Source organism: Aythya fuligula, chromosome 2 (genome assembly GCF_009819795.1).
Source record: "Aythya fuligula isolate bAytFul2 chromosome 2, bAytFul2.pri, whole genome shotgun sequence".
NCBI classification, from domain to species: domain Eukaryota; kingdom Metazoa; phylum Chordata; class Aves; order Anseriformes; family Anatidae; genus Aythya; species Aythya fuligula.
In genome coordinates this window covers 52022252-52047843 of record NC_045560.1, presented here as the reverse complement: position 1 = coordinate 52047843, position 25592 = coordinate 52022252, and the positions used below count along the sequence as shown (strand labels likewise).

Below are 25592 nucleotides of genomic sequence, written 5' to 3'. Positions count from 1 at the left end.
AGAAACTACCAGTCCCAACATGTGACTCGTCTTGATAAAAACTGCTTTTCCTCGGGTGGTGATGTTGGAACCTGCAATCACTGCCAGCCACAGCTTTACGTTGCAGCCAGGGCTCTGCAGTGCTACGGACCCCCAGAAGTCCCCGCATATACTTAAGCCATCTCAAGCATGAATATTAAAAGACACATTGAGTCCTATTTACCAGAAGCACCTTTTACCTAATAGATGAATGAGCACTGGGTAAAGCTCCTGCACTCTGTACAGTTAACAGTCTCTGGACAAGTTCCAGAAAGGTTTCTATGGCCTGTCTGAGCAAATCTCTTCTAACCTCAAACCCGGCAAACCTGCTACGACACATCCTGTACCTCCACCTGCAATACCGTGATCCATTCTCACCTGGGGATCTCTTCTTTATTTTGCCTTTTAAAGTATCATGGTCATCGTTTGAGCAAATGGGAAGTCCCCCTTTCTGCCCTTCCTGTTTCTGCCCACCTACTACGCCCCATTATCTCCTGCATAAAACTCCTGATCGAATTTCAGATTTTCCAGTGACCAGCACTCCCTTGTAGGAATTTTCATCTTTTTTAGGAAAGTCCTACTAAAACCTAGTGCGTGTTGTGCACATATACTTCTCATTCCCATGAAATACACTACATCACAGGCAATAAATTAACTCACGGGCCTTGCTGTGAATACAGGCAAAATTTGCCTATTTGCTTTTGCTCAGATAAGCTCGGATCTTTCATGCATCTTTATTGTACAAGCCACAAATTGCTGTTAACAAGCCTTTTAATCCCCAGTAGAATTCTTCCTGAGTGGTTATCTTTTTTCAAAATACCTCAAAGGAACAGCCTGGGTAATTCAAAGTGCCCTCTGATTCTTCCCTGACACTGCATCAAGGTAGCAAACAACTAGCAGCCTTAGCGGGCAGCTCTGCATTTTAGTGCCTTAAACATGCAAAAACGTGCACCTTCATCTCCCTCCCCTATCTGGCCTAAGTTTGTAATAGTGGTGGGTTCCCCAGACAGCTCTAATTCTGGATTCACCCAGAAAATGAAGACAGTTGGGAATTACTCACTGAACAGTGCTTAATGCTGAAAGTACGCTGCACCTGCAAGCACTGCAAGGCAGCTGCCTGGCTTGAGAAACAGAAGCAAGCTTTGATCTCTAAGTGCTTTAAGAGGCACGGGATTCAACTCCAGCCAGTCCCTTCCTTGAGTCAGGAAACCTGCATCTGGCTGCTTTGGTTTGGGGATGCTCCCACACCAATCTCTTCTTCGCTAGATCCTTGAGGAAGGGATGGTTTAAGACTATAAGGAGGACTGCGGAGTGGCAATGGTAGCTCAACCCATTACTATACTGGGTAGTTCCCATTATCTTACACGTATTGCAGTTGTCTTTTTCTGCAGCTGTGGCGGCATCCTTCCAGAAACATAGCTGAAAATGACATTTTTCACACTGGATTTCTTAATTTTTACTACATATAACCCGTATGGCAAACTCCATCAGGGTGTTAGCCAAAGCAAATATCCACCAACCGTGAAATGCTGAAACAACTGTTAGCGACCCTTTCAGTCTGACACTCAGGAAGTGTCTCTGGGATTCCCAGCGCCAGACAGAGAATGCTGACTCCAAACGAACTAAAGCTCTGCTCCAGTTCACCCCCACCCCCACTCCAACAGATAAATTCATTCAAAGTTCAATGGATTTACTTCATGTCAACAGGCTTTAACTCTGCATCAGGTATCATCCGTCCTTCCGCAGTCAGCACAGAGCTAGAATCAACAAACCCTGTAATGTGTTCTAGCTGATCGGACAGATACAGCCATGTGCTTAAATCTGATGCTTATCAAATTCCTTCCACTGGCTGACCCGATAGAGCTCGGCTCCATTAGCAATGGCAACAGAACAGCAGCTAAAACTGCACTCATCAAACCCTGTACAACCCAGAGACCTGTCTCTTTCATGTGTTCTTCACATTGTGTTTTCCCTTGTTTTCTGTACTTCTTGCCCTCTGGCCAGTGGGCTGGCGAAAACCCTCTCAGAACTTTGTGACACACTTTTACAGAAGAAATTCCTTAAATATTTTTCTTAGTTAGCAAGACTCAAAACTTTTTTTTTTTCCAAAGCCCCCAAAAAACATCTAAAAAAAAAAAACAACATAGAAGTTATACCTAAGAGATATATAAAGCATTCACCCATGAAGTCCAGAGCCAGAATGCTTGTCAAAGCACAGCTCCTCATAAAATGCTTCAAACAACTACGGAGGAGAGAAGGCTGGTAGAGCCCTTAGCCTTGATACCTCTCCAGATTCTCATTTTTATGTCATTCCATAGTCACAGTATGTGTATGCAGTTAATTTTAAGACAATCAGTTGCAATTTATTCTTGTCAGCTCTCAGTGACAGGCAAGAAGGTGCTTTTTTTTTTTGCCTTTTTTTTTTTTTTAATTATTTTTACCGCTGCTTCTTCCTTTCTGTTGCATCTTTTATAGGCATTTTATAGGTATCTTTAACCCGTAAGCCCAGTTTTCATCTCTGCTACTGAAATGGGTCATCAGTGATTTCTTGATGGCCTTGCTGTGCTCAGAGCAGTACTGAGCAGCAGTGATTCTGAGCGGCGTGTTTTTTGCTTCACATTCCTTCTGAACCACTAAAGCAGCCTGCAAATCACAACCATGACTCTGCAATGCTTTACATTCAGTTCACAATACAATGATTCCGTTTTTAGCTCTTACGGGGGCAAACAATCATTTTAATTAAAGTTGAAACAGAGCAATGCTTCTCTCCCTATGCTTGCCATGGAAAACATTCTAGTTGTCATTGCTGAGTGTGTGAACAGATTGCTTTTTTTTTTTTCCATGCCAAACTTGGCAGAAATTACAAAACAAAAGCTCACATAATAACTAAACCAAGATCTGTTCTGTTCTATTTTTAACATTCTGAATGTGAAAGCTGCAATGCAATCTTGGCTTCCTTTATTTAGTTAGACTTGTCTTGTGCATGGATTAATTTATTTCTGGTGGAGGATAAAGCAAAAGTAATTAAAATAGGAAGGAGCATTCAAACTCTCTGCATATAGAAAAAATGTGGAGTGAACAATGGAGCTTCTGTTTTAAAAGAAGACAGATTTAAAAGATGCTTACAAGAAGCCCACTAGTACATGTAGTCATTCTTCCCACTGAACAAACCCATGGACAGAATACTCATTTGTACACTGAAGACCTGTCAGCAAAAAAAATGATCTTGCTAGCTGACCCTAGAACTTCTCTCCAGGGAACTGATGGCTTTCTCTCTCCAGTGATACCAAGTGCAAGCTTCTCTCTTTGTCAAGATGCAAACACAAACTTGCTGCTCAAGCTCTGCTCACAACTTCCTGGTCTGCTTTTTAAACTTTCCCTGCAAATCACGTCATGATCTTTCACCAGGGCTTTGTTCAGATGCAATGCTATTCCCTTCCAAAGAGGCTCCTGACTTTTCATCTCACTGCAAGCTTTTTCTTCCTAAACAGCTCAAACATACTCTGTTTGACTGTTCTCAAACATAAAGTAATCCTCTTGTACAAAACTTAAGAATTACCATTTTAAAAATATTTTTTCTTATTTTAGATTGCAAAATACTGTGCTCTCCTTGTATACTCTTGCATTGGGTTTACATGGAAATGTTTTGGTAGCAGGGCAACTGCACGGGTGGCCTCTGTGAGCAGATCCCAAAAATGTGAGCAGATCCCAAAAGCTTCCCCTTGTCAGATCAGAGCCAGCTAAATAAAATCCTAACATCTTGGTGGAGGCAAATCTTGTACTGCAATTTAATTCTACAAAATTAGACAACATCATTTCTTTCTGACAAACTGTTCAAGCCTCATATTTCCCTTAGAGTTCACCCTCTGTAGTTCTTATTAATTCTTTTGTTTTAACTCCAGCATTCTCACCTCTCTTCTGTCCAGAGATTTAGTTTCTGCTGTGCAGTCTGAGCAGTGTAGGACAGTCTTTCAGTACTATGCTGATGTTGCCTTTCTGGAGAGAGCTGCTGGCGTAGCTGCTCTAACTCACGTTCATACATCAGCCGCTGCTCTTCAAGAGCACTTCGCTTCTCTTCCAAGTACTGTTTCTCCAAGATCTGGACCACGTTTTGTACAGGGTCTAAGAAAAAAAACAAGGGGGAAAAATGTGAGAAAATGTGAGATAATGTCGCCTTTTTTATTTATATGGCAACAGCAGTCGAGATCTCCCAGAATCTTTGCAAACACAGGATGTCTGTTGCCCCAAAAAAACAAAATCCAAAATAATAAATAAATACTGAATTAAATAAATAAATCCAAGCGAGAAACAATTTTGGCATGCAACTAAGCTAGAACAATGGTTCTGACCCTCTTCTACTGCATACTTCAGTACTGGGAATTTATAATATGCTCCACAATCCCAGTAGGAAAAAAGAATAAATCGAAAAGGGAACAAATCAGTAAGAAAATAAGGAAACAATGCAAAATACGAAGAGAAGATGATGTTAACCAGAGAAGGAAATGATTTCAGGAAGTAAAAAGCAATTTACTTTCTCCATTTTGGCAGAGAAAGAGACATGTTGAATTGCTGCAGATGTAAGCTGAGACAAATTGTCTAACTGATCATGCATCGCACTGCGCCAATGAACTTCACAACACTGAAGCAGACAAAGCACATTCTGGAGGGGCCTTCTGCATTTAGTACTGCAAAGCACTTCTGGTCTCAGTATCACTCAGAGCAAATACTCATTAGGATACTCTGTCCTGAAACAACAACTGCTGGTGTCAATCAGCAATAGTTAAAACTAAATTACACTCAAATTAAACACAAATGACTTGGTCTGCTCCTGGTTTTAGGTCCAATGACAGGCTGTGTCTCTGACAGCAATTAAGTGGAATAAGCTGCTTCTCCGTACTACCAGCACGTATCTCTTCTTCATGTATGTATGTTTGAAAGCTTAAACACAGCCAAAATCTGGTTTGCAAAAGGACCAATCTAGATGAATATATTTGAGTGACAGCACATGCCCTAAGAGACTGCTGATTATGTGTGCCAGACAGGGAAGGGAGAGGAGGAAGTTCCATAGCTGGAGGGGTGGACAGAGGAAATAACTTTGCAGCTCTAGGACATGTCAGGATTTTCAAACACAAAAACCCTGAGCTTTAAAATAATTGTTTGTGATCTCTTCCATTTTGCAAATATGTATATATATATATATATATATTTTTTTTACATATATATACATATAAAATCATGTTGTGACTTTTAAGGATGCCAGACTGTCACAAAGGAGGGGGAAAATAAACCTACATTTAATTGCACTGCCTTGTTTCAGACTAGGGTTTTCTTCTCAAATATAGAATAATAAAAATAAATAACTCAGTGTGATTTAGTTATGAGTGCCTTCACTACCTAGATCCAGTCTTATTAAGACTTTGTGCAAGTTTTCCTGATACCACAATGCTACCTACATGAAACAAAACTTGGGTTTTTACAGCCTTAAGTAGAGGATTCACATGAAAGGTTCCACAGGAGATCCACCAACAGCACTGTGTGCTGGGCACCATAACAGGCACATACACTCTCCCAAAAACTAGATCCCTTGCATTTTTATGAACAAATGTAGCGTTGCTACATCCAGTAATGTATAACAACTTTCTTAGTAGTTACCTACTGAGACTGATTTTGCTGAACTAACCTCCTGTCTGTGATTTTAACATACATGGATATTTGGGAAAGTCACTTTACAAAACAAATCCTTCATGTTATAAATGTCAGAAGAACAAACAAGATTCTCAGGATTCTGTTCCTACAGTGGATTTGCCCCTCAGCAACCTTTTTGAAATATTGATGTAGAGCACATCTTTATCTCTGGCAGAAAACAACAATAATTACAAGTTGCTACTGTTGCCCAAGCTGTCAGTGGAAGAAATCACTGGCTTCATAAAAACACATCACAAAATACCACTGAAATGGCAATTACAAATCATGAATTTAAAAGTTGATCAATATAAATAGCAACCAAATAGCAAAGCAGTGATCTAAAAGTGTCTTAAAATAACTAGAAACAGTACTTTTTAGTATATGACATTCTCAAAAATATGTTTAGCTCTTTTTATTTTTTAAACAGACAATGCAACAAAAGTAATTGACTGAAATGAGTTCTAATATCATAAAATACAAAGCAAGTTACTTGTGTTGACCTGCACCATCCCCCTCCTCCTATCTCATAGCGAGGATGGCTCATAATGCCAGTCATTTTCATGTGCATAGGTTTCAATGTATAATCCCTAAAACAGTTTAAACTATGTATAAGAAAAGTTGAGAAATGAGTATTATGCAGCAGAGAGAGAAGAGGCATGGAAGAAATTAAAGCCCTCTGTTGTGTTTGGAAACACAGGAAATGAATCTAAGGCTGAGTCATTAAGACAAGACTTTCCTAAACTGCTCCAAGACCAGCCCCAGTGTCAGGGAGCAGAGTTCTTCAATAACAGTGATCTTTTCAGCCACCTGGATTTACAGAATTACAGCTATCCCAGGATCATATTATACCAGGGAAAACAATTGGCACAAGATGCAACAAGCTAGTCTAAAATTTCTAATTTCAACCAAATTCAGTACTACTGGGAGTGAAAAGGGGAGTTATGCTTGTATTGCAATGCAAAATGTAAGCTTACACTTCAGAGGAGCCTTCAGTTTACCTTTTGAAGGAGATTCACACACACAAAAAAAGCCTTTAATACTGAAAAAGCAAAATATGGTGTGAATTATAAAACTTCTAGTTAGAACGTGAAAAAAATCAAGAGTCAAGTGTTTTACAGTTTGGAAGAACTGCAAATGGTGATAAAGCTAGATTTAAACACCATGGTCCACTATTTCGGATTCCTCATGCAAAGGCAAATCAGGGAAGATTCTCCCCAGTGCTTGCCAAGCACCCAGTAAATTCCATGCAGTGTTAGAAGTCCCAAGTCATAACTTTCCACATATTCATGTGGTAAAACAGTTTAATGATCCTGACAAGACCATTCGCATGCAGTTACTTCTCTGCAAACTGTTAGAATATTAACACTTAGCCAAAAGTATGTACTTTCTCCATAGGATGAACAGCACTTGATTACCTTGCTGTATCTTCACTTAATTCACATCAGGAATCTGTTAATCCAATAATAACAATGCTGAATAAAACCTTTAAGATTTCATATAAGTGTCTTTTCCTAAGCAAGCCAGGTGAAAATCCTGCTTTGCTATATTTTATCAAAATCCCTACCCTGAACTATAAATGTTTGTTTGCTTACATGAGAAACTGTGTAACCCAATCACATTTTTTACTTAACCACTGTACCCTATACAAGAATAAATCCTTGTTAGACCAGCATCACAGATTTGTGGTACAAAGCTGATCTGACAGAATCCCACAAAGAAAGTGAATGTGTTGATGTGGGGTGGGGAGGACTGGGATGTCTTCTTTACAGCTGTTTTCAAAGTCCCATGTTTTCCTCAGAGTTTCTTTGGAGCCAGATGTAAAGTGTGACACTGTTGTAACTGATTACATGCTTTGAAATCTAATGTTTGCACTCTGGAGAAACCAGGCTGCTCATCTAAAGAGAGTTACTGTTCTCAACTAGATGACTAGATCAAGGAATTAAAAAAAGAAAAAAGTCTTGCTTCAAGCTACATCAAACCACTGCTGTGAAAGAAAAAAAAAACACACAAACCCACGTATATACCTATATGTAATTATATACCAAATTTAAAACAAACAAAGCTTATCAGAGAATAAAACGATAGAATTAACAGGCTTCAGTCCATCTGCCCCTCACCCCTAGGCTATTTTCAGAGAATCTGAATGGCAGAATTAAGAGGTATCAGTTATTTAGTTATTTATTCTACCTTTCCCGTTTTTTTTTTTCATTTTAAGGGAGAATAAATAAATGGTATTTTAACAAATCTGCTGTACTTCTTACCCAAGAAAATGGAAGCCTGCCAGAAAACCTGTAATTTAGATACAGCATCAAGAACAGAACCTGTAATTGCTATCTAGCTTGGAACCCAAATCAAAAAAGATCATCCAGTGATACTCGTGGCTGCTTGTTTTGTCAGGGTTTTATTATCACTTACTACTCCAACTTAGTTAAGCAATGCCTATGTGGGAGGGAGGGAGGGAGGAGAAGAGGCAAGAAGCAGTATAACTGGGTTACGATGCCTTTGAAACTGCGCGATGTGTGACTGCTAACATCTGCTGTGCTTTAGGGAGGAAAGGGCTCGAATGGGAAAGGAAAGTCTGCGCTGCCCTTCAGCAGGCACGGAAAACAACCCAACTAAGACTAAGACAGGCCTGGACCACAGTCAGAAAATCCTACTGAACTGAAATGCAAAGATGTTTGAAAAACTGTGAAGAATCTAGCAGCTAGACTATAATACATCCAAATCAAAAAAGTGACCCTCTATTCAAAGGGCACTAGCTGACTGCTGACTGCAGTAGTTTATTCAGTCCCCAGTTAGTAACAAGCAGATCAAGCACCAATGAATGCTTCCAAATTTCTCCAGCAGTATCATGCATGAGCCAATCGAGTTCAAAACCTTTGTCCCAGTTTTGGCACAGATACGGGATGGTTTGAGGCCTTAAGACAGGCAAGAGAATCTTCACGAGGGATGACAACACTGAAGACCACCAGGATGGTAGATTCATCTGAAATTCGTCTCCTGGTATGAGTGAACCATAATGAGAATAATTCTGTTATCAAACAGTAATTTCATATTCACTTGAATGGCTCTGTTATCCAACAGCAATTTCATATTAACTTGAAGAGCCTGACTCTGCAACTCACTCACACAAGTAATTCAATTCAATCAAAATCAGAACATAAAGAACTGCAAACTATTGCTAGAGAATCAAGTATACAAAATGATCACATTGTTCTCAAAAGAGAGAAAGATAAAGATTAAGAGGAGACCAAGAAAAATGTGGGTATTGTACAAAAGAAAGGAGTCACAAAGAAAGGAGTACAGAAGAAAATGAAACAATGTCTACTGTATCTTTTTGGTTAGAGACCAAAAACCAAGGCATTTGCCTCTCAAATTTTGTATAGTTTGAAAACTTGTACAAAGCACTCGGTAGCCCACTAAGTTTTTCATCATTTCTTCTTCCCATATTGTAAAACTTGAATTATGACGTGCCTTCTGGAAACCATGAAAATATAATGCTGTTTTATATAGCAAATTTTATATAGGCCATGTATCATACCGTTATTTCATATTTATCACATTTTATCTACTATAACTGTCCAAAAAAGGCATTGAAGTAGGTTTTAATAAACTAAGATTAAAAACAACCTCAGAGTTAAAAATTATACTAGCTGACATTTTGACTACAGATTTATTATGATTTCAGTGCTGTTGTTTTTTTTTTTAATACGGTAAAAATAGTGTCAGTAATATTCAATAGAAAAGAAAGGATAAAACACGTATCTGGAGCACCTTTCTGTCTGCGGTAACCTGTTAAAGCTAGAGGTCAGAAGGACTTAGCTGATGATTTGATTGCCACATGATTGCAATTCAGCTGCACTATAAAGATCAGCACACATACTGACAAAACTGCATGTCAGGTCACAAACCAACTACTTATTGTCTTGGTGAAATTTCTTCTTACCTCATTGACCGTTCATTTGGCATTTAATTTTTTATATTTTAATATGTGTGCATATACACACACACCTCCATACATGCACACACATATATATATTTATACCTATATTGAGGCCTTAATACAGGGACCAGAATTTTCATACAGGATGACAATACCAAAGACCATCCTGACACACCTGAGGGAGGGAGTGAGTGAGTGGATATATTTAACATTTTTCCTGTAAAACATCTTTTGCTGAAAATGCTCCAAAAGCCCCTCTAGTAAGTGTACCACCTGCTTTTAATCTAGAAATTAAGTTCCATGCTGAATTTGTTAAACAATCCAAAAGAACCTTTGGACTTAGCTGTCAATTCCCTTACCATTACTATTCAGTGTCTTCATAATAACTTCCATTTGAGCAAACTCATAATTGTAGTCTGGTTCTGAGGAAGCTTCACTGGCTGCATCCAGATCATGTTCTCCTAACAAAGCTTCTTTCTCAAAGTCTTTCAGCCAATCCCGTCGTTTCCTCTTTGGTAAATTGATTCTGCATAAAAATAAAAAATTAGTTTCTAAAAAGTTTATGCAGAACAGTGGAAGGAAAAATAGGCTGAATGTAATAATGTTAGAGAATAAAGATAAACCATTACCTAAAGAAGTGGTTGTTTCCCCATAATATTCTATCTCCATGCCATAGCTGAGTGACAGAACATACCAGTGCACCATTTACACAGGATCTGAAAAAAAAAAAGAAAATTCGACTTCAGTGAAATCCTAAGACTAAAAGTTTGGAAAGTACCTATAAGATGTACTGTTTCTCACATCTACAGACAGTGATTTGTATCACATAATGCACAAATCAGCTAGGTTCTCATTAAAGTATCAACGGGAAAATTACTGGTCTGATTTCTACTATGAGAACTAAACACCAAACCTCTTTTCCCCTCCAGCTCTGGCTGTTGCAGCTCATCAGCAGGCACACAGACAAAGTTGAATTTAGTTGTATTTTTTTTTTAATGTCTGTTTCTCAAACTGGGTCACTGCCTGTTTCTTATAAACAGTCTGTAAAACTGGTTGCATACAAATCCTATTGATAAGGCTCACCAAGATACAGGTTAATCAACACAATTGTAAAATACACTGTTAGCATACAAGGCATTCAAGCATAAAAAACCTTACGTCCAAGTTTCATTGTCTCAACAAACAGAGTCTGTATTATTAACAAACTTACATTTTTTGTGACCATCTGGTGTATTGCTACATTTGCTTTTATGTTTCTTTGTATTCAAATCCCAAAATTGAAAAAATGAAGCATGTGAGTCACAAAGCAGGACAGTTTATTTGAAAGGGAAAAAAATTAGGTAAAACAAAAATGCCTTGTCAGATGCAGTGTTCTGAATTCAGCTGTCTCAAATAAGTCAACACAAACATTTAAGCATTTGATTTAAAAAGCCTTTTTGCAAAGAAATTCTTGTAACTAATTTTCTTTTGAGAAATATTTTAGGAACATTGACTTAAGCACTGCAGGTCGGGTACAAGTAAAACAAAAGGTATTATATGTTTTTTCCACTGACATGTGCCTTTGTTCTTGCCAGTCAAAATGACTGATTTCCAGTGCAGTAACTCTATCACAAGTTTGAATCCCATCTGTTTGAAATTTTGTACTGTAGGCTGCAGAACAAGAATGCAAATGTTAAAAGGTATTTCACTCAAGTCAGAATGAAACAGATTGTGGATTTTTTTTTAAAGATGTCTCAAGCTTTCCTCATTCTTATAACATCTAGACATTTAGATATTCAGATTGCAGAAAAGCAGTAAAGACCATTAGTTAGGACAATGGTACTGCTTATCACATGTCAACGGACATGAAGTGATGAAGACATTTGGAATTCCATCCAAGAACCCACAATGCTCCCCAAAACAAGGAGTTATTAAACCAAGGAAGCAGAAAGCAGAGGAGAAATGTATCTTCACACATCGGTAATTGTAGTCTTTGGATCTTTAAAACACCTATTTTCTCACAAAACACTGAGCTTTATAACAGGAACCACTCAGAGGCGAAGTTTATCATCCCACATCAAGAACCAACCATCACAGGGTTGGGATAGCCAGCAGCAGCTCAGCCATCTTGTTACCAACCAAGACATAGCCAAGCAATGGTCCCTCATTCCTAATGAGTATCTTCTTGTGGTGGTTTATTCTAAGCCAAACCACTGACAGCCCGTTACGATGCAGTGGTGTGTGTGGGTGTACACGTGTGGGGAAATCTCAGTTCCACCTCTGAATTTCACCATCTAAATATCTAAGTCTCTTATACTGCAGCTACTCACTGATCAAAAAGTAAGATATTTCTGACTCTGCTAAATAAAAACACGTGCAAGTTATCTTCTGGTAATGAAAAGCAAATATCTGCTGGTATAAGCGCTGCTGATCTTCCTTACCTTGCATTTTCTTTTGGTGTGAGTGTAACTTCTCCATCTAAAGCAATATCAATCTCACAGTGTTCTGGTTGGATTCCTATACCAAAGAGCTGTATATCCTGAGAGGTATCTGCACCAACTCTTGTGTGATCCTAGAAAATAAGTTGTTACTAAGAGACGAGCAAACTACTGCTGTTTATATAACTGAGACAATATTAGCTGAAGCACTAAGACTGCACTGAACAGATCTGAGGTCATGCACAACCTGTTCTCCTGTTCTGCACTTTATCTTCCTACAGTTTTAGATAAAGCAAAATACAGCAGCTGATACACAACTTCTGATTTTAAAATATTCCCAGACAATGCTTGCATGTAAGCAATAAATGGATTGCCATGTCATACAGCCATACGGGACAAAGGATAACACGGATAGTAAAACAAGGTGCATGGAGGTGGCTGCTTTTCAGAACACAGCTATATAGCAACTCAACTAAGCATACTGATCTCCACGTAATTTCAAGCCATACTGTAAATCCCACTGAAACACTTTACTTTGATGTTGTTATAAAAGTTGTACTTTATTTACTGTTGTTCAGATATGGAAGCATTATCTCAACCACTAAAGCAGAAAAGTAACCGCAAAATACACAGGTAAGTTTTTTCTATCTTGTTGACAAAGAACTCACCCTTCCAATATACTTCCTACTCAGTCTGTCTGATTAAGCATGATTAAGCATGCAGTTGGAACTATTTCACTCTGAAATGAAGACTATGGTAAATTGAATAATATGGAAGACAGTGGCAGTAGGAAAACACGTTTCTGTTCATTTTTGACAGAGCTTTTTCTCCCTCTTTTTTTTGAAATCTTTTTCTGTCATTGAAGCCTATGTTTATTCCTACTGATTACTAATAAATGCCTTCCTTTCACACTTGACTCATTGAATATTTAAGGAAATCCTCAACTCATTAATAAAAAGAAGCATTATACGTCATGCTCTTACTTTAAGAAGCAATGCTCTTTAGTCCAAAAAGCAATTCTGCCTGGAAAAGCTAGAATTTATCTCAATGCTGGTACATACTGAACATTTCTTCCACTGTTGGCAAGCAGGAGATCAATTAGGTAAAGCTGAACTGCAAGGGAAAACGTAAGCCTGAACAGCAGGAGTCCTATCCTATTTTACTGCAACTAGTCTTAATAATCTAAATACACAGTGACAAATTGAACCAGAAATTCAGAACAACAAACAAGTGCCCTTTCACTCTATATATACATTCTGTTTTCATTCTTACCTTTAAGTAGTAAACCAAAAGCTCATTGAGCGCAGGGTCCGCATTCAGGTTCACCAGATAACACTTGTCATCTCCGACCTTGATACCTGAAGACTCTAGGGAAATACCCATGCTCTCTAGCTGTCTTTGCCTCTCCTGCAAGCACAAAAATAGGTTAACTTTGCCTGCTGCAATATGTGGAGACAAGTACATCAAGTAAGTAAAAGCAGAGCAACTAAAACTGAAGATTAACATTCATTCTTCATATTGCTACAACAGAAAAATAGAACTTAGGACAATGGTTACATTTATTTTTAGTGGAATTTATTTTTATAAACCAATGAAAATGGTTAGACCTAATCCTCAAACATCCGCCTTAATGATTTTATCAGAGGTATTCATACATAACACAATGTGGCCTTGAACCTCTGTGTTAGCTAAAAACTAATCTCAATTGCAACAACTACAAAGGTAATCAGTCACAAATAATTTTGGAAAGAGCATGCCTTTCCAAAAGGAAACCTTTAGGTTCAACCTTTTCTGGTGTTGTTATTAATTCAGCTAAACCATCTACTTGGTCATGCATGTCTTTTGCTCTTGTACAGTTTTGTTCTTTTGTTTGCTTGGTTTTGGTTTGGCCAGTTAGGTTGCTTTTTTTTTTTTTTGTGCCTGTTTATTTGTTTAACAAGGATTGTGCCAAAGCATGCATCTGCTACATTAAGACTAGGAAAGGTGGCCAACAATACTCCTTCTCCAAGCTATAGATAGTGGAAATTATGGAGAAATAGATTGGAATATTTAAGTCTTATTTCAAATATGATAATAACAAGCAAATTCATTTTCTTTCTCTGGTTAAGAAGCCACAAAAAGCAATAGCAAATGTAAACACAAGTACTGCCCAAAATTCTGATCCTTTTGCAATTCTTGATTTTCTTAGTCACTCCAAGGAAAATTACTAAAGATCCCACTGTGGTTTTATAAATAAAAGAACAGCCCAAGTATATTTTGATGTTGTATTTTAAAATGAAATATTAGCTTTTATCAGTTATACCATGACTTAACTACATTTATTATACAGAAATTTAGACTGTTAAAGGAAACAGAGAGCCTACCAAAGGAAAAATACAGAGAAATGCAAAATAACTGGTGGTAAAAACAGCATAGCCAACCAAAGCTCATGACATTCAGCTGACTTGTACTCTGGCCTTTTCTCCTCAGAATTTCTGAAGTACCTGTGCAATTTCTTCTGTTTTCCTTAACTTTTCTTCCCAGGTTACCGTTAGTTCTTTTATTAGTTTTTCAGATTCTTCTAATTTTTCCTTCAGTTCCGGTGCCTTCATGGCCTAAAATATAGAAATTGGTGAAACTTTAAGGTACACTTCATATCGCAACAGGGAAACTTAACAAACAGAATATGAAATGCTGCAGGTACATGACAGGTTTCAACCAGGTTCTTCATGTAAGAAGGTGAAGAAACAGGTCATTTGCAAAGGAAGAGGACAGAATCGACATATAATGGGTTCAGATCTGAAACAGATGAAGATTTACCTAGTGCCTCAGAGGCTAATGCAACTACGCAGACCAATAAAATCTGCAGGGCTGGCCACTCAAGCTTCAGTGTACGTATAAAAAAATCTGAGTATTTAATAACTCTTAATCATCCAAAGCTCAATGCTAATGTCTTTCTTCCAGTAGCAGTTTCAAACACAGATTCCTCTTGATGTTTAGCTTTCCATTCTATCTTCCTTTTGTAACTTTTCCTAGAGCTTCATTAAAGCTTTCAGGACTGACACTGTGGATTACATCTTAAGGGAAGCATACTCTGGAGCTAACACAGGCTTCTTGTTTCACAATAGGAAACAAAAGCAAGGGGCTTGAAAACATTCAGCACCATATAACAACTCAACAGGCGGGCAGAGAGGTTTATACAATTGTTTTCAACAGAGAGATGGAAGAAGAGAAAAAGCTTTTAAAAGTGTTAGTAAAATTTGGAGTGCTCCCTGCCATCCTACGGATTATATTCAGCCACAGTCTATCAACAAAGCTAAGAACAGACTACGAGAATATTTTCCGATTTAAAATATGGAATTAGAATAGATTTTTATTTAGGAAAAAAGTGCATGGCTCCTTTCTCCCAAGGGAGATTTTCCAATTCCAGTTTGTAAGGATCTGTTCCTATAAGCAACAGTATTCCTTAAATGAATGTAAATTTTAAACACCACAAAAATTTAACTTCAGACATGCTTTCATGTTCTTTTTCCCACAATTACTATGTTTTGCCTGAAAATATCAATAAATTTTCCTACAGTGCAGTGCCTAATTTCCCCAGATATCACCAAAAGTACTTCTACCCTGATACTTTTTACTCCGATTAGAAACATTTATCTAGGATATGCAGCAATCTCACACTGTTAACTCTCCACTTCCTAGACTACTGATGGTTCTGGTGTTGCAGTTTTAACAATTCTTGATTTTCACGAATGTCAAAGAGAGAAATGTCACACACATTTTGTGGTCCAATACCAGATTTACAGCTTTTCACACTTTTCCATTTGATGTCAGAAAAGCATCTAGTCCACCAATTAAAAAAATAATAATTATGCTAGGAAGTCTACACAATGAAGTTGTACTGTCGCTCTTATCTGTGCTGCATCATCTACTGCTTGATATGAAGTTCTTCAAGGACAGTCCATTCTGACATGAATTACCACCTGTACAATGTAGTCCTCATTTAAAAGTTATTAAAAATAAGCAAACATTATGTTGGATCTATTTCAGGAAACAAGGTTAATTATTTTAAAAAAGCAAACAAACAAAAAAAACACAAGCAAAGGCCATTTCTTTCCTCATTTTATAAGACTTAAATATAAACCAAGTTTTCCGGATGAAGTTTGACATTTCCTCAGATAATTCAATTAACACTGTAACATGAATTATGTTACCTCGGCCTGCGAGAGCTGCTCTTTCAATTTTTCAACTTCTTCTCGTAATTCTCTGATGACCCTAGCATTTGGATCTTCATTCACCACAGCATGATTAACTATCCTTTTGGCTCTGTCTGCGTATCTCAGAGTAGAGAGAGTTTCTTCATAATTGTCTGCTGCTGGACTAATTGTAGCTATCATGGCAGTTTGGCTGTTTCCTCCCAAATTGTCCTGTAGAGTACATCCACAGAAAACTGAGAATTAAGAACTGTTCTGAGATTATACAATGTCTTAGACTATTTAGACACTGATACATAGTCTGGATGGAAATTAACCAATGTGATCCAGAAATATTTCCAACCACCTTCACCAGCCTAAATTCCAATATAACTGAAAATATGTCAGGAATTTACATACAATTAACAAAGTATATGCTTATCTGCACAAATTACTTGGAATAATTTGTAGCTATGACCGCCTTAGCACATTTCCTTAAAATAAAAGAGAAGCCCGTAAGTACACAGATGTATGCTAGAACCTATTAAGCTGACAGCTTGTGAACACGGTGAACAGAAAATATTAATTACCTTGAGAAGCCAAGTGAGTACAGAGTCTCTGTAAGGCACAAACTTATTCTTCCCTTTCCCTGCTGCTTGATCAGCAAGTGATGATATAACCAACCCCAGTGTTGAAAGGGATCTATGAAGGCAACACAGAAGAACAGCTTTGAATACATATTCCAAATGCATATTTAATAATACACAGAGAAGAGTTTAATTTGTGCTGTGCAGAGGTTCACATTTAATTTTGAAAATATTATAGAATAATTTAAGCTGGAAATGACCACAGTAGATCCACACAAGGCAATTTATCTATTAAAGTTACATATTTGGAACAATATATGGATAACTACAGTGTTTCATCTCATCCGGTGCTCACACCAAGTTCCAGAAAGACTGAGTTGAAATATTCAGGTATTTGAAATAGTTTGAAAAGTGTAAAGCAGCCCACTTCAGTATATGGACAATTACTGTCTTAGCTTAGACATCTACCTTTCCTCAGAGACTACGAAGCCTTCCATCTTGGACACTGCCTCATGACACGATTACGAGGCATGGCTGGCAGCACAGCACGAATTCCTCTTTATCTAGGAACCATGTTTTAAGAGCACTAGCTTAACAACTGACTCAAACCGAGCATTTCCCTACACCTAAGGAGGCAACCTCAAGGCAACACCAGCTGTGGCACAGGAGAACTAGTCAGGCAGGTGAACCAGCAGCTAAGCAGCCATCACATGATAGTGGAAGGCTGCTCATCAGAAGAGACCGAGGAGGAAGTCCCTTGAGAAAGGGATTGTCTTATAACAGACGTGGTGCTTCACTTGGATCTTTTATGGGGAGAAGGGAGGAGAGGAATAGACCAAATAAATAATGTGCCAGTAATAAAAGTGTTATGAGAACACAAGCATGAGAAAAGAAAAGCCCCCAAAACTGTTTACCAGACAACCACGTCCCCAAAATCACTCTAGAATAGTGAAGAAACCAAGAACTTGTTCGCTGTGGTACACGTACCACTTCTACCAACAGGTGCACTTGGTAGACTGCACATTAGGTAGAACCTACACATTATATATTCCAATTGTTATATAATCCTGTGGAAATGTTAAATGACATCAGGGCTCTTGGGGTGAGTATGTTTAAGGTAACAAGCTGGTTCAGGAGCCTGAGAACATAAAACAGATGCCTACAGGGTTATAAAACTGACAACACAAGCTCAAGAGCATACTGGTCCATCATACTCATAAAGGGTAGCTGGATGACTGGCCATAACTACCAGGGAAATCCTTACATCGCGATTAGATAGTTAAATAAAACCTTGGTTCTACTGAGCCACTCCATCCTTTAGAGTTTTTTCAAAGTAGGAGCACTGTTTTAGCTGGTATTTAAACAGTGTTTGCGTTGTATTTGTAAATGGCCTCAACCTTGTTTGAAACTACCAATGCTTCTGCAGTAACATTCTGTAAATGACAAAAATATTGCAAGAATATTTCCAAGGAGACATCTGAGGGAAAGGCAACAAGAACCGTTACATGCCACCACAGGTACCTCACATTGCCACACACAAGGAAACAAAACGGTAAGCAGGTAGTGTAGAGCTGGAAGCAGAATTAAAATGCAAAGAAACTTGAGAAGAGCCTCGTCACTCCAATGTGCCAAGCTACCCCTCGATTTTGAAACTCTGCCTGAAGGATACCTTTCCAAAGACTGTCTGAATAATTCACAGCAAAAAGGACAGTTGGTTTTAGTTTGTTGCCCAAACAAAAGCCTAACAACTCCCCAAGGCTTGGGGGAGGGAGAATTGGGTTTTGTCTCCGATTTTTCTTCTGCACAGATTGGGAAGACGGCGTGCTAAACATGCAAGAGCAAACAGGAGGATGCTGCTGTATGCTGCTCCGTGGCAACCTCCCACAGAACAACTTAAAAGCAGCAACAACACGGTCCCAGTGAAGTCCACCTTCAAGAAGCATAAAATTTAAAAAAAAAAAAAAAAAAAGATCGGAGACTAAAAAAAAAACCACAAACATGACCCAAGCTTATTTGCCTCCAATTCCTCTTGTCCTCCTAAAATGAGACGAAATGTGAAAAGCAAAGCCAAAATACTGGGGGAGGGGGAAGAAAAGGACAGTTTTTCACTTTGAGAGGCAGGAGGGTGGAAAGAGCAGGGATCCTGAAAGGCCCACCCTTGACAACTACTTCCCAACAGGACTGCAACACCAGTTCTTAGTTTCAGGCACTGTTTTAATAAACAGGAAATTATAAGCAACAGTTCACTGACACAGATTTTAATGATGCGATAATATTTCTGCTTCGGAGTTATAACAAAATACTGATTTTATATTACGACCATTAACATCTGCAGTAAAAACCAAACGAGAGTACTTTAAGTATGCTACACGAGATTTCATAACGCAAAGCTGCTTAAAGACTATAAGGAAAGTCCTAAAAGAAATGGCTGCACCATATAATTACAGGACTCAGCAGCCACTCTGCTTTCTGCGGGATGATGCATCAGAGATCTGTCATTACTTTGATCCTATCTCAAACGACTTACCCCTAATGAATCAACCAAAAGGCCTAAGCCACTAAATAGCACACAAAAGACTGAGGCAGTTCAGAAAAAAACAGAGAGCTTACATGGTGCAAGACCATGGGAAAGTGTAATTTCTGCACACTTTCTGTTCTCCCTGACCCTTTTCCTCAAGCATGACCAGGCTGCCTTTGCTCCTGTGCAGCTGGAAACCTATACGCTCCCAACCAGGGAGTGAATGCTGCCATGTCAGCAGCATTCGAGGGCAGGTGGTGCTTCCTTACCACATGGAACAACTGTCCCTAAATGACAGCAATTCAAGCTACTTCTGTATGGTTTTCCTCCAAATTCTTCAGCAAACAGAATCCTTTTTTTCAGAATCCTTTTTTTTTTTTTTTCCTATTAGTTAGCCCTTTGAATCTAAAAACCCTCCCTAAAAACAGCTTGGAGCCAATCTTGTCCCAACCCATCCCCTCCCACCCCACCACTACCCTTTAAAGAGTTCTTTTGGCATTCTCAAGTTTAAATGCCAATAGCTATGATTTTACAAATCAGTTAAAATTACAAACTGTTTGCACAATTTATTTTTTCTTAGACACAAATATACAGCTTGCTTACTCTGTTTTCTCCTGCTATCATACTTTAGAAATTCTTCAACTACACCACAAAGCTATTAAGCACCTGTGTTTCTACACTCAGTACAGAAACCCAACACATCCTGTGGAGCAACAAGCACATCCAGCTTTCTTATGAGTTATGGCAAGTCCCCCAAGGACCTCAATAATAAAGAGCGGACAGCCAGCACCACCTTCATGACCCAAGGCAACTCCATATCAGCCCTGAGAAAAAAGAGAAGTTATCCTTATTGCAGCTTTACAGAGCCATTAACAAAATCACAACTCTCAGCTGTTTCAGTAAGCAGGCGAGCAATCCACCACTTCCCCTCTGCAACGTGCTGTCCCAAGATACCAAAGAGTTTGCAGCAGGGCAAGCCATGGGCAGCAGCTACTTCGGTCTTCAATTGGCTTCATGAAGAAACAAGCAGCAGAGAAACCTGCAGAGACTAGCTGAATGTCACGCTACGGGGTTTTGGTATGCATGGCTGAGCGCACATTTTTCCTGACTTGTAAATACAGAAACAGGTATGTTATTTGCCCATTCTTCTTCAAGGCAACAAAATGTAGTACAAGCGGCAGATTTATTTGCCAGGTAATTATAGCAGCTCTGGTTTTGATCTCATTAAATACAGCGCATGCTACCAATCCAAGTTACTGCATTTTTATAAAAGAATAAAAATGAAAAACCAGGAGCTGACATAGCAGGGTATATGGTTTAAGCATCCTATATTACTCCATAAAAGATTATTGCCCTTTTAAGTACTTTTTTTTCTTTTAAGTATTGCCCTATTAAGTATGGTACATCATACACATTACCCAAAAGAAGATCATGCACAATGTTCTGTGAAGAACCAGGCTGATAAAACATGCATAGCAATTTTGAGGCTTCCAGCAGAAGTCAGACTTCATTAAAGTTCCAAGTAACAGCAGAAGTCTAATAAAAGACACAGCACTAAGAATTCTCTTTTGCCTACCAGTTCCAAAAGAGATTTCACACACAGAATGCTTTTAAAATGGGCTGAGGTAATACAGGTTTATACCATATAAGAACTTAATTGATGGGAAAAAGTAGAGCTGTCAACCTATCTTTTTAAAATATCTTTTATAGAGAGATCTGGTGCTTGCATCTGCAGCATGGGCAAAACAACTTTCCCTCACTGCATTACTGCCTTAGAAGCTTACCAACGAGTAAACATCCTATTAGAAAAAAATAATAACAATTAAACAAAGAAGTATTTCTGTATCTAAAACTACATTTAGAGTTTCTTAATAGCTGTTGGGAAAGTTGGCATTTGATTTTTTCCCCAAGAATTAACAGGAAACATTCAATTTTGCCTTTGTTTATGCAAAAGACAAATACAATTTCTAGTAAAATCAATCTGACTTTAACTAGTAACCCGCAGGGTAAGGGTTCAATACCTGCCATTAGACAAACAGAACCATATAATTTTGATTTACAAGAATGTGGCTACTGATCTGATGCATTAAATACATAATATATTAGAAATTATGCTATAAAGAGCAAGCATGTTCAAACTCTAAAACAGGGAAACTGAAAATCATTTTAAAGCATGAATGCAGTTCAAACACACTTTTTGCTGTCATTGTTAGATTAAAATACCAACACTTTTTCAATTTTAATTTTAAAATGATGCAAAATGTGTAGCTTTTAATGTTACAGCTGAACTGTTTTTTGTTGTTTATTTTTGTTTTATTCTCAGGAAAAAAATTAGCGTGTTTATGAAAGTAGTGATTCTGTGCTATATTCTTGCTTTTGGGTAACAACACAGTAACTACAGTTAAAAAAAAAGTGCCTTGAAACTTGTCATAGCTTGAGTACAAATGCCCAAGGCAATGTTAAACTTAAATAGCTTCATTCTGGTCCGATTTTCTTAAACTGTGAATTATACTCTTACATATTTTAATGCATGTTGGAACAAAGCCATTCAACTCTGCAACTTTGCATTCCTTGAGCATACGATGAGACAAACACAGAAGCCTGGGGACAGGGTGTATAAATGAATCACAAAAGGTATATGCCTAATTAAAGAGTGCTGCTGTCACTTTTTCCAGATAATACTCATATACCTCTCATCTGAGTCAAGTATGAATCAGGATCCCTATGCCAATGTAACAAAACACATGGTGTTCAGTACAGAGCAACTGAAAGAGATATATTAACTGCTCCTGGCTAGGCATATCGTTTGAACCGACTTGCGACAAGCACACCGAGACAGGAGGCCAAGGAAACAGTGGTTGTTCTGACAAGATTAAGGTTTGCAACTTGTGTATGCCAATGTCTTACTTGTTTATGTTGCTGCCTTCCTTCAGACGTTCTCCTGCAGCTCCTGTTTTGGACACTCTCTCACTACCAGCCAAATCCACCAAGCTGACCTTGCTGACCTTCTCTCCAGAATTCTGTGCAAATCAAACGGGGGAGAAAAACAGATAAGAAACCTGAGCGCAAAATGCTTATGTGTCTGATATTAGCGTAATTACACTGCTGTCCATAATAACGTGGGTCAAGCTATCAAATTCAAGATATGAGAGAAGTAATTCTCACAGTTCTTAGTCTTTTAAGAGTCACTCATACACTATACTAAAGGGCTGAACCACTAATGAAGGTGAATCAGCCATGTGGTAATGTCAGTAACTTCACTGACACAGTAGGTCATTAAAACATATTAACGTCAGCAACAGTTAACACCAAAGACAAGTTTAACAGCAGCAATATAATCTTGAAGTGATCCAACTTTTTGCTGTATCTGGTGTGCTTCCTCCCTCTTCCAGTGTTCTCTCAATCTTATGTTCTCACCAATGTTACTCTGATTACCAGACCCCACGGCATGAAAGGCAGCAGCAGAGCTAAACAAATCATGTATGCATACCAAACAAAAAATGGTGAGTCATGCTAAAGTCTTGACATAAAAGATGAACAAATCAAGAGAGCTAACATGTTCTTCTCTCCACTTCAGGTCAAATGCAGAGATACTACAATATCATATAGCAACTCAACTCTGAGACACGGTGGCACTTCAGCAGGTTAAACAGTTGTGAGAGTTGAGGCACCTTCAGCTTTAAAATGGTAGGCCACGTGTGTCTTTAGAGCTTTAGCCCATATTGATACTAGTGATATATCTACAAAAGCATGCAGCTGGATAGCAATAGAGAAGCTGCTTCTTTTAATTGATTGCTGCTCAGAACAAACTGAGAACATTCAGTGGCTGAACAGAATAAAGAAGAATTCACTACAACTTTGTAAATTAACCATCAGAAATACATACACCAGAATGCAGGTCATAAAGTGTCTGAGTCACTATAATATTGAATACAGCATGAGAACGGCTGCTTTCTTCATTCATGTTGGTTGCAGCAACTGTTCGTGATTTGTTTCCCTCCGACATCAGTGACTCAATATCCTAGAGCAAAAAGAGTAGAAAATTATGCCAGGATAAAGCAAAGTTCTGAGCTTGCTGAATAAAATACCCATCTAGATGGAAGGGTGTGTATGTGTGGGAGAGAAGAAGGGAGGGTAGAAGTAATGAGAAAATTCTTTTTATGTTTTGAGATGCAATGGCAGAGAGGGGATGTAATTCCACAGAATGGCATTAAGTCTCAACTCTATTTTAAGCGCTGCACTTAAAAGCCCAGCAACGATATTCAATGCCCATTCTCCTTATCTGCTGCTGGAATACGCTGGCAATATCCACATTGCAAATCATACTGTTTAATGCCAGTAATCAAGCCAACAAGATCTACTTACAGAACTAAACACAAATGCTTTTCTTTACTGAACTGTACTAATACTGTATTCATTGAATTGGACCAAAGGGTTACCTCACTTGGAGTGTGTACCTTTCTACATGTGTGAAAATAAAGACGATTATGTGGAGTCTGATATATGTGCTTACTGAGTCTCCAACACAGTTGCACAGGTCATCAGCCACAAAGTAGGTATGAAAATTTCCAAGAATTTGAAAAAGATGTACTTTCAAAGTACACAATTTACTGTACAAACTGCAAAAGCAGTTATATATCTGCACAGATCTGCACACATATAATATGCACAGATGCTTCAGAGAAATAAAAATCCCCATCAAAAGCAAATTACTTTCCACACAATACTACACAAAGAATGGTTTAAAAACAAAAGAAGCACAAAAAAAAAACATTTCCTACAGCAGCTTCCTCATAAAAAGGGCTATGCAATTTATACAACTGCACTGCTTTAATTAATTCCATTGTAGAAGTCCATTGGATTCTACAATACCGATTTCTTTGAATGCATTCTGGTAACTCAACTGGGCTCAGATGCTGTCGTGATTTAAATGATTAATTATATAAGGCATGCTGTACATTCTCATCCAATACACTTGTATAAAGTAAGAGGCTGTATTCAACAACATCAAAGGAATTCATGCTGGTATTCTTAGTATTCTTATTCTGGAAGCCTCACATTTCCTGTGGCAAGAAAACATGATGTATTATAAAAATTGACAACTGCAAAATATAGAGATACCACTTTCATATTTTTAACCTACATAACAGTGAACCCAAAGCTTCTACATTAAATAAATACTTGTGGAAGCATTACAGGAGATCTTTGTGATTGTCAGAGACTGTAAACACTCTAGAAATTAAACCTCTGGATGGATACTAGTGTATCTCTGGTAAGATTCCTACTGCTTAGGTGTATGTTGTTTAGACACCTTTAATGGGTTTAGATTTACCTCAAAGTTTGTAACAGCCAGCTGAGACAAGCCATCTACATATGGTCCCAACACTTTGTGCTCTCGAACCTTAAGTGACTGCCGACTCCTGTGAAATAAAATAGCCTTTATACACAATCCACTACTGTGAACTTTATTCCAGCTAAAAGACATAAATTTACTTCTACTATGTATAAGATTTTTTTCCTTTCATGTAATATTTTCTTTTGTTTTTCAATTAATAATGAGAAGAAAAATGTCTTCCAGAAAGATTTAACTTAATTAATAAGAAAGGCTCAAATTAATCTAACTGGTTTCAATAAGTATACATGAATTATTTTCAGAGCATCCTCCCACCACAGTATTTGTGGCTGGATCAAAATCTGAAATGCCTTATTTGGCAGAAAGAATACTGACAAAAAGGGAAACAAAAAATCACCCCCAGAAATTTGCTAAAGATTCAATTCTTCATACATTTTCCACACTTTAATGTAATAAACCGATTACATGTAAAATCTATCTTTCAGCTAACTTGCATTCTTCTTTACCGAATGCAATTATGCTTAAGAATAAAAAAATGACACACATATAAATGCTCAGACTAAAAAAAAAAATCAAGATATCTCTTATCTAGAAATCTTCACACCAGAGAGCCCAGCCAGTATTTCTGAGCAAGCAAAACAGAAGTACTAAAGAGTGCCACAAGTATATTCTGAGGTGTTGCACCTTCCCATTCCAGAAGCTCAACTTTTAAACCAGGAAAACCAAGTTGTAAATAAGTTTTGCACTCTTTGTGAAAATTAATGAACTTTTTTACTTGAGCAAGGTCTGGATATCATTGCAAAAATACCTCAGCATTAGCTTCCTGGTGTTAAGCTACTTTGCATAGTCTTTGTTTGCATATATTTTGGTGCTGAATTTAAATCAATACATACTGGATA

General features: G+C 37.9%; 1 protein-coding gene across 3 annotated transcripts in view; it reads right to left on the bottom strand.

Annotated features, from left to right (window-relative positions):
- The window catches only part of KIF13A (kinesin family member 13A), a 113638-nt gene that overhangs the window by 25525 nt on the left and 62521 nt on the right, over window positions 1-25592 (bottom strand). For all 3 annotated transcript variants that reach the window (XM_032180872.1, XM_032180870.1, XM_032180871.1), the window contains exons 7-17: window positions 24673-24760; window positions 23227-23361; window positions 22248-22360; window positions 16826-16937; window positions 16257-16469; window positions 14547-14657; window positions 13336-13470; window positions 12067-12197; window positions 10276-10362; window positions 10006-10172; window positions 3930-4140 (exon numbers count right to left, since the gene is read on the bottom strand). In XM_032180872.1, coding sequence (XP_032036763.1) covers window positions 3930-4140; window positions 10006-10172; window positions 10276-10362; window positions 12067-12197; window positions 13336-13470; window positions 14547-14657; window positions 16257-16469; window positions 16826-16937; window positions 22248-22360; window positions 23227-23361; window positions 24673-24760 — 1503 coding nt within the window. The remainder of the gene's footprint in view (window positions 1-3929; window positions 4141-10005; window positions 10173-10275; window positions 10363-12066; window positions 12198-13335; window positions 13471-14546; window positions 14658-16256; window positions 16470-16825; window positions 16938-22247; window positions 22361-23226; window positions 23362-24672; window positions 24761-25592) is intronic.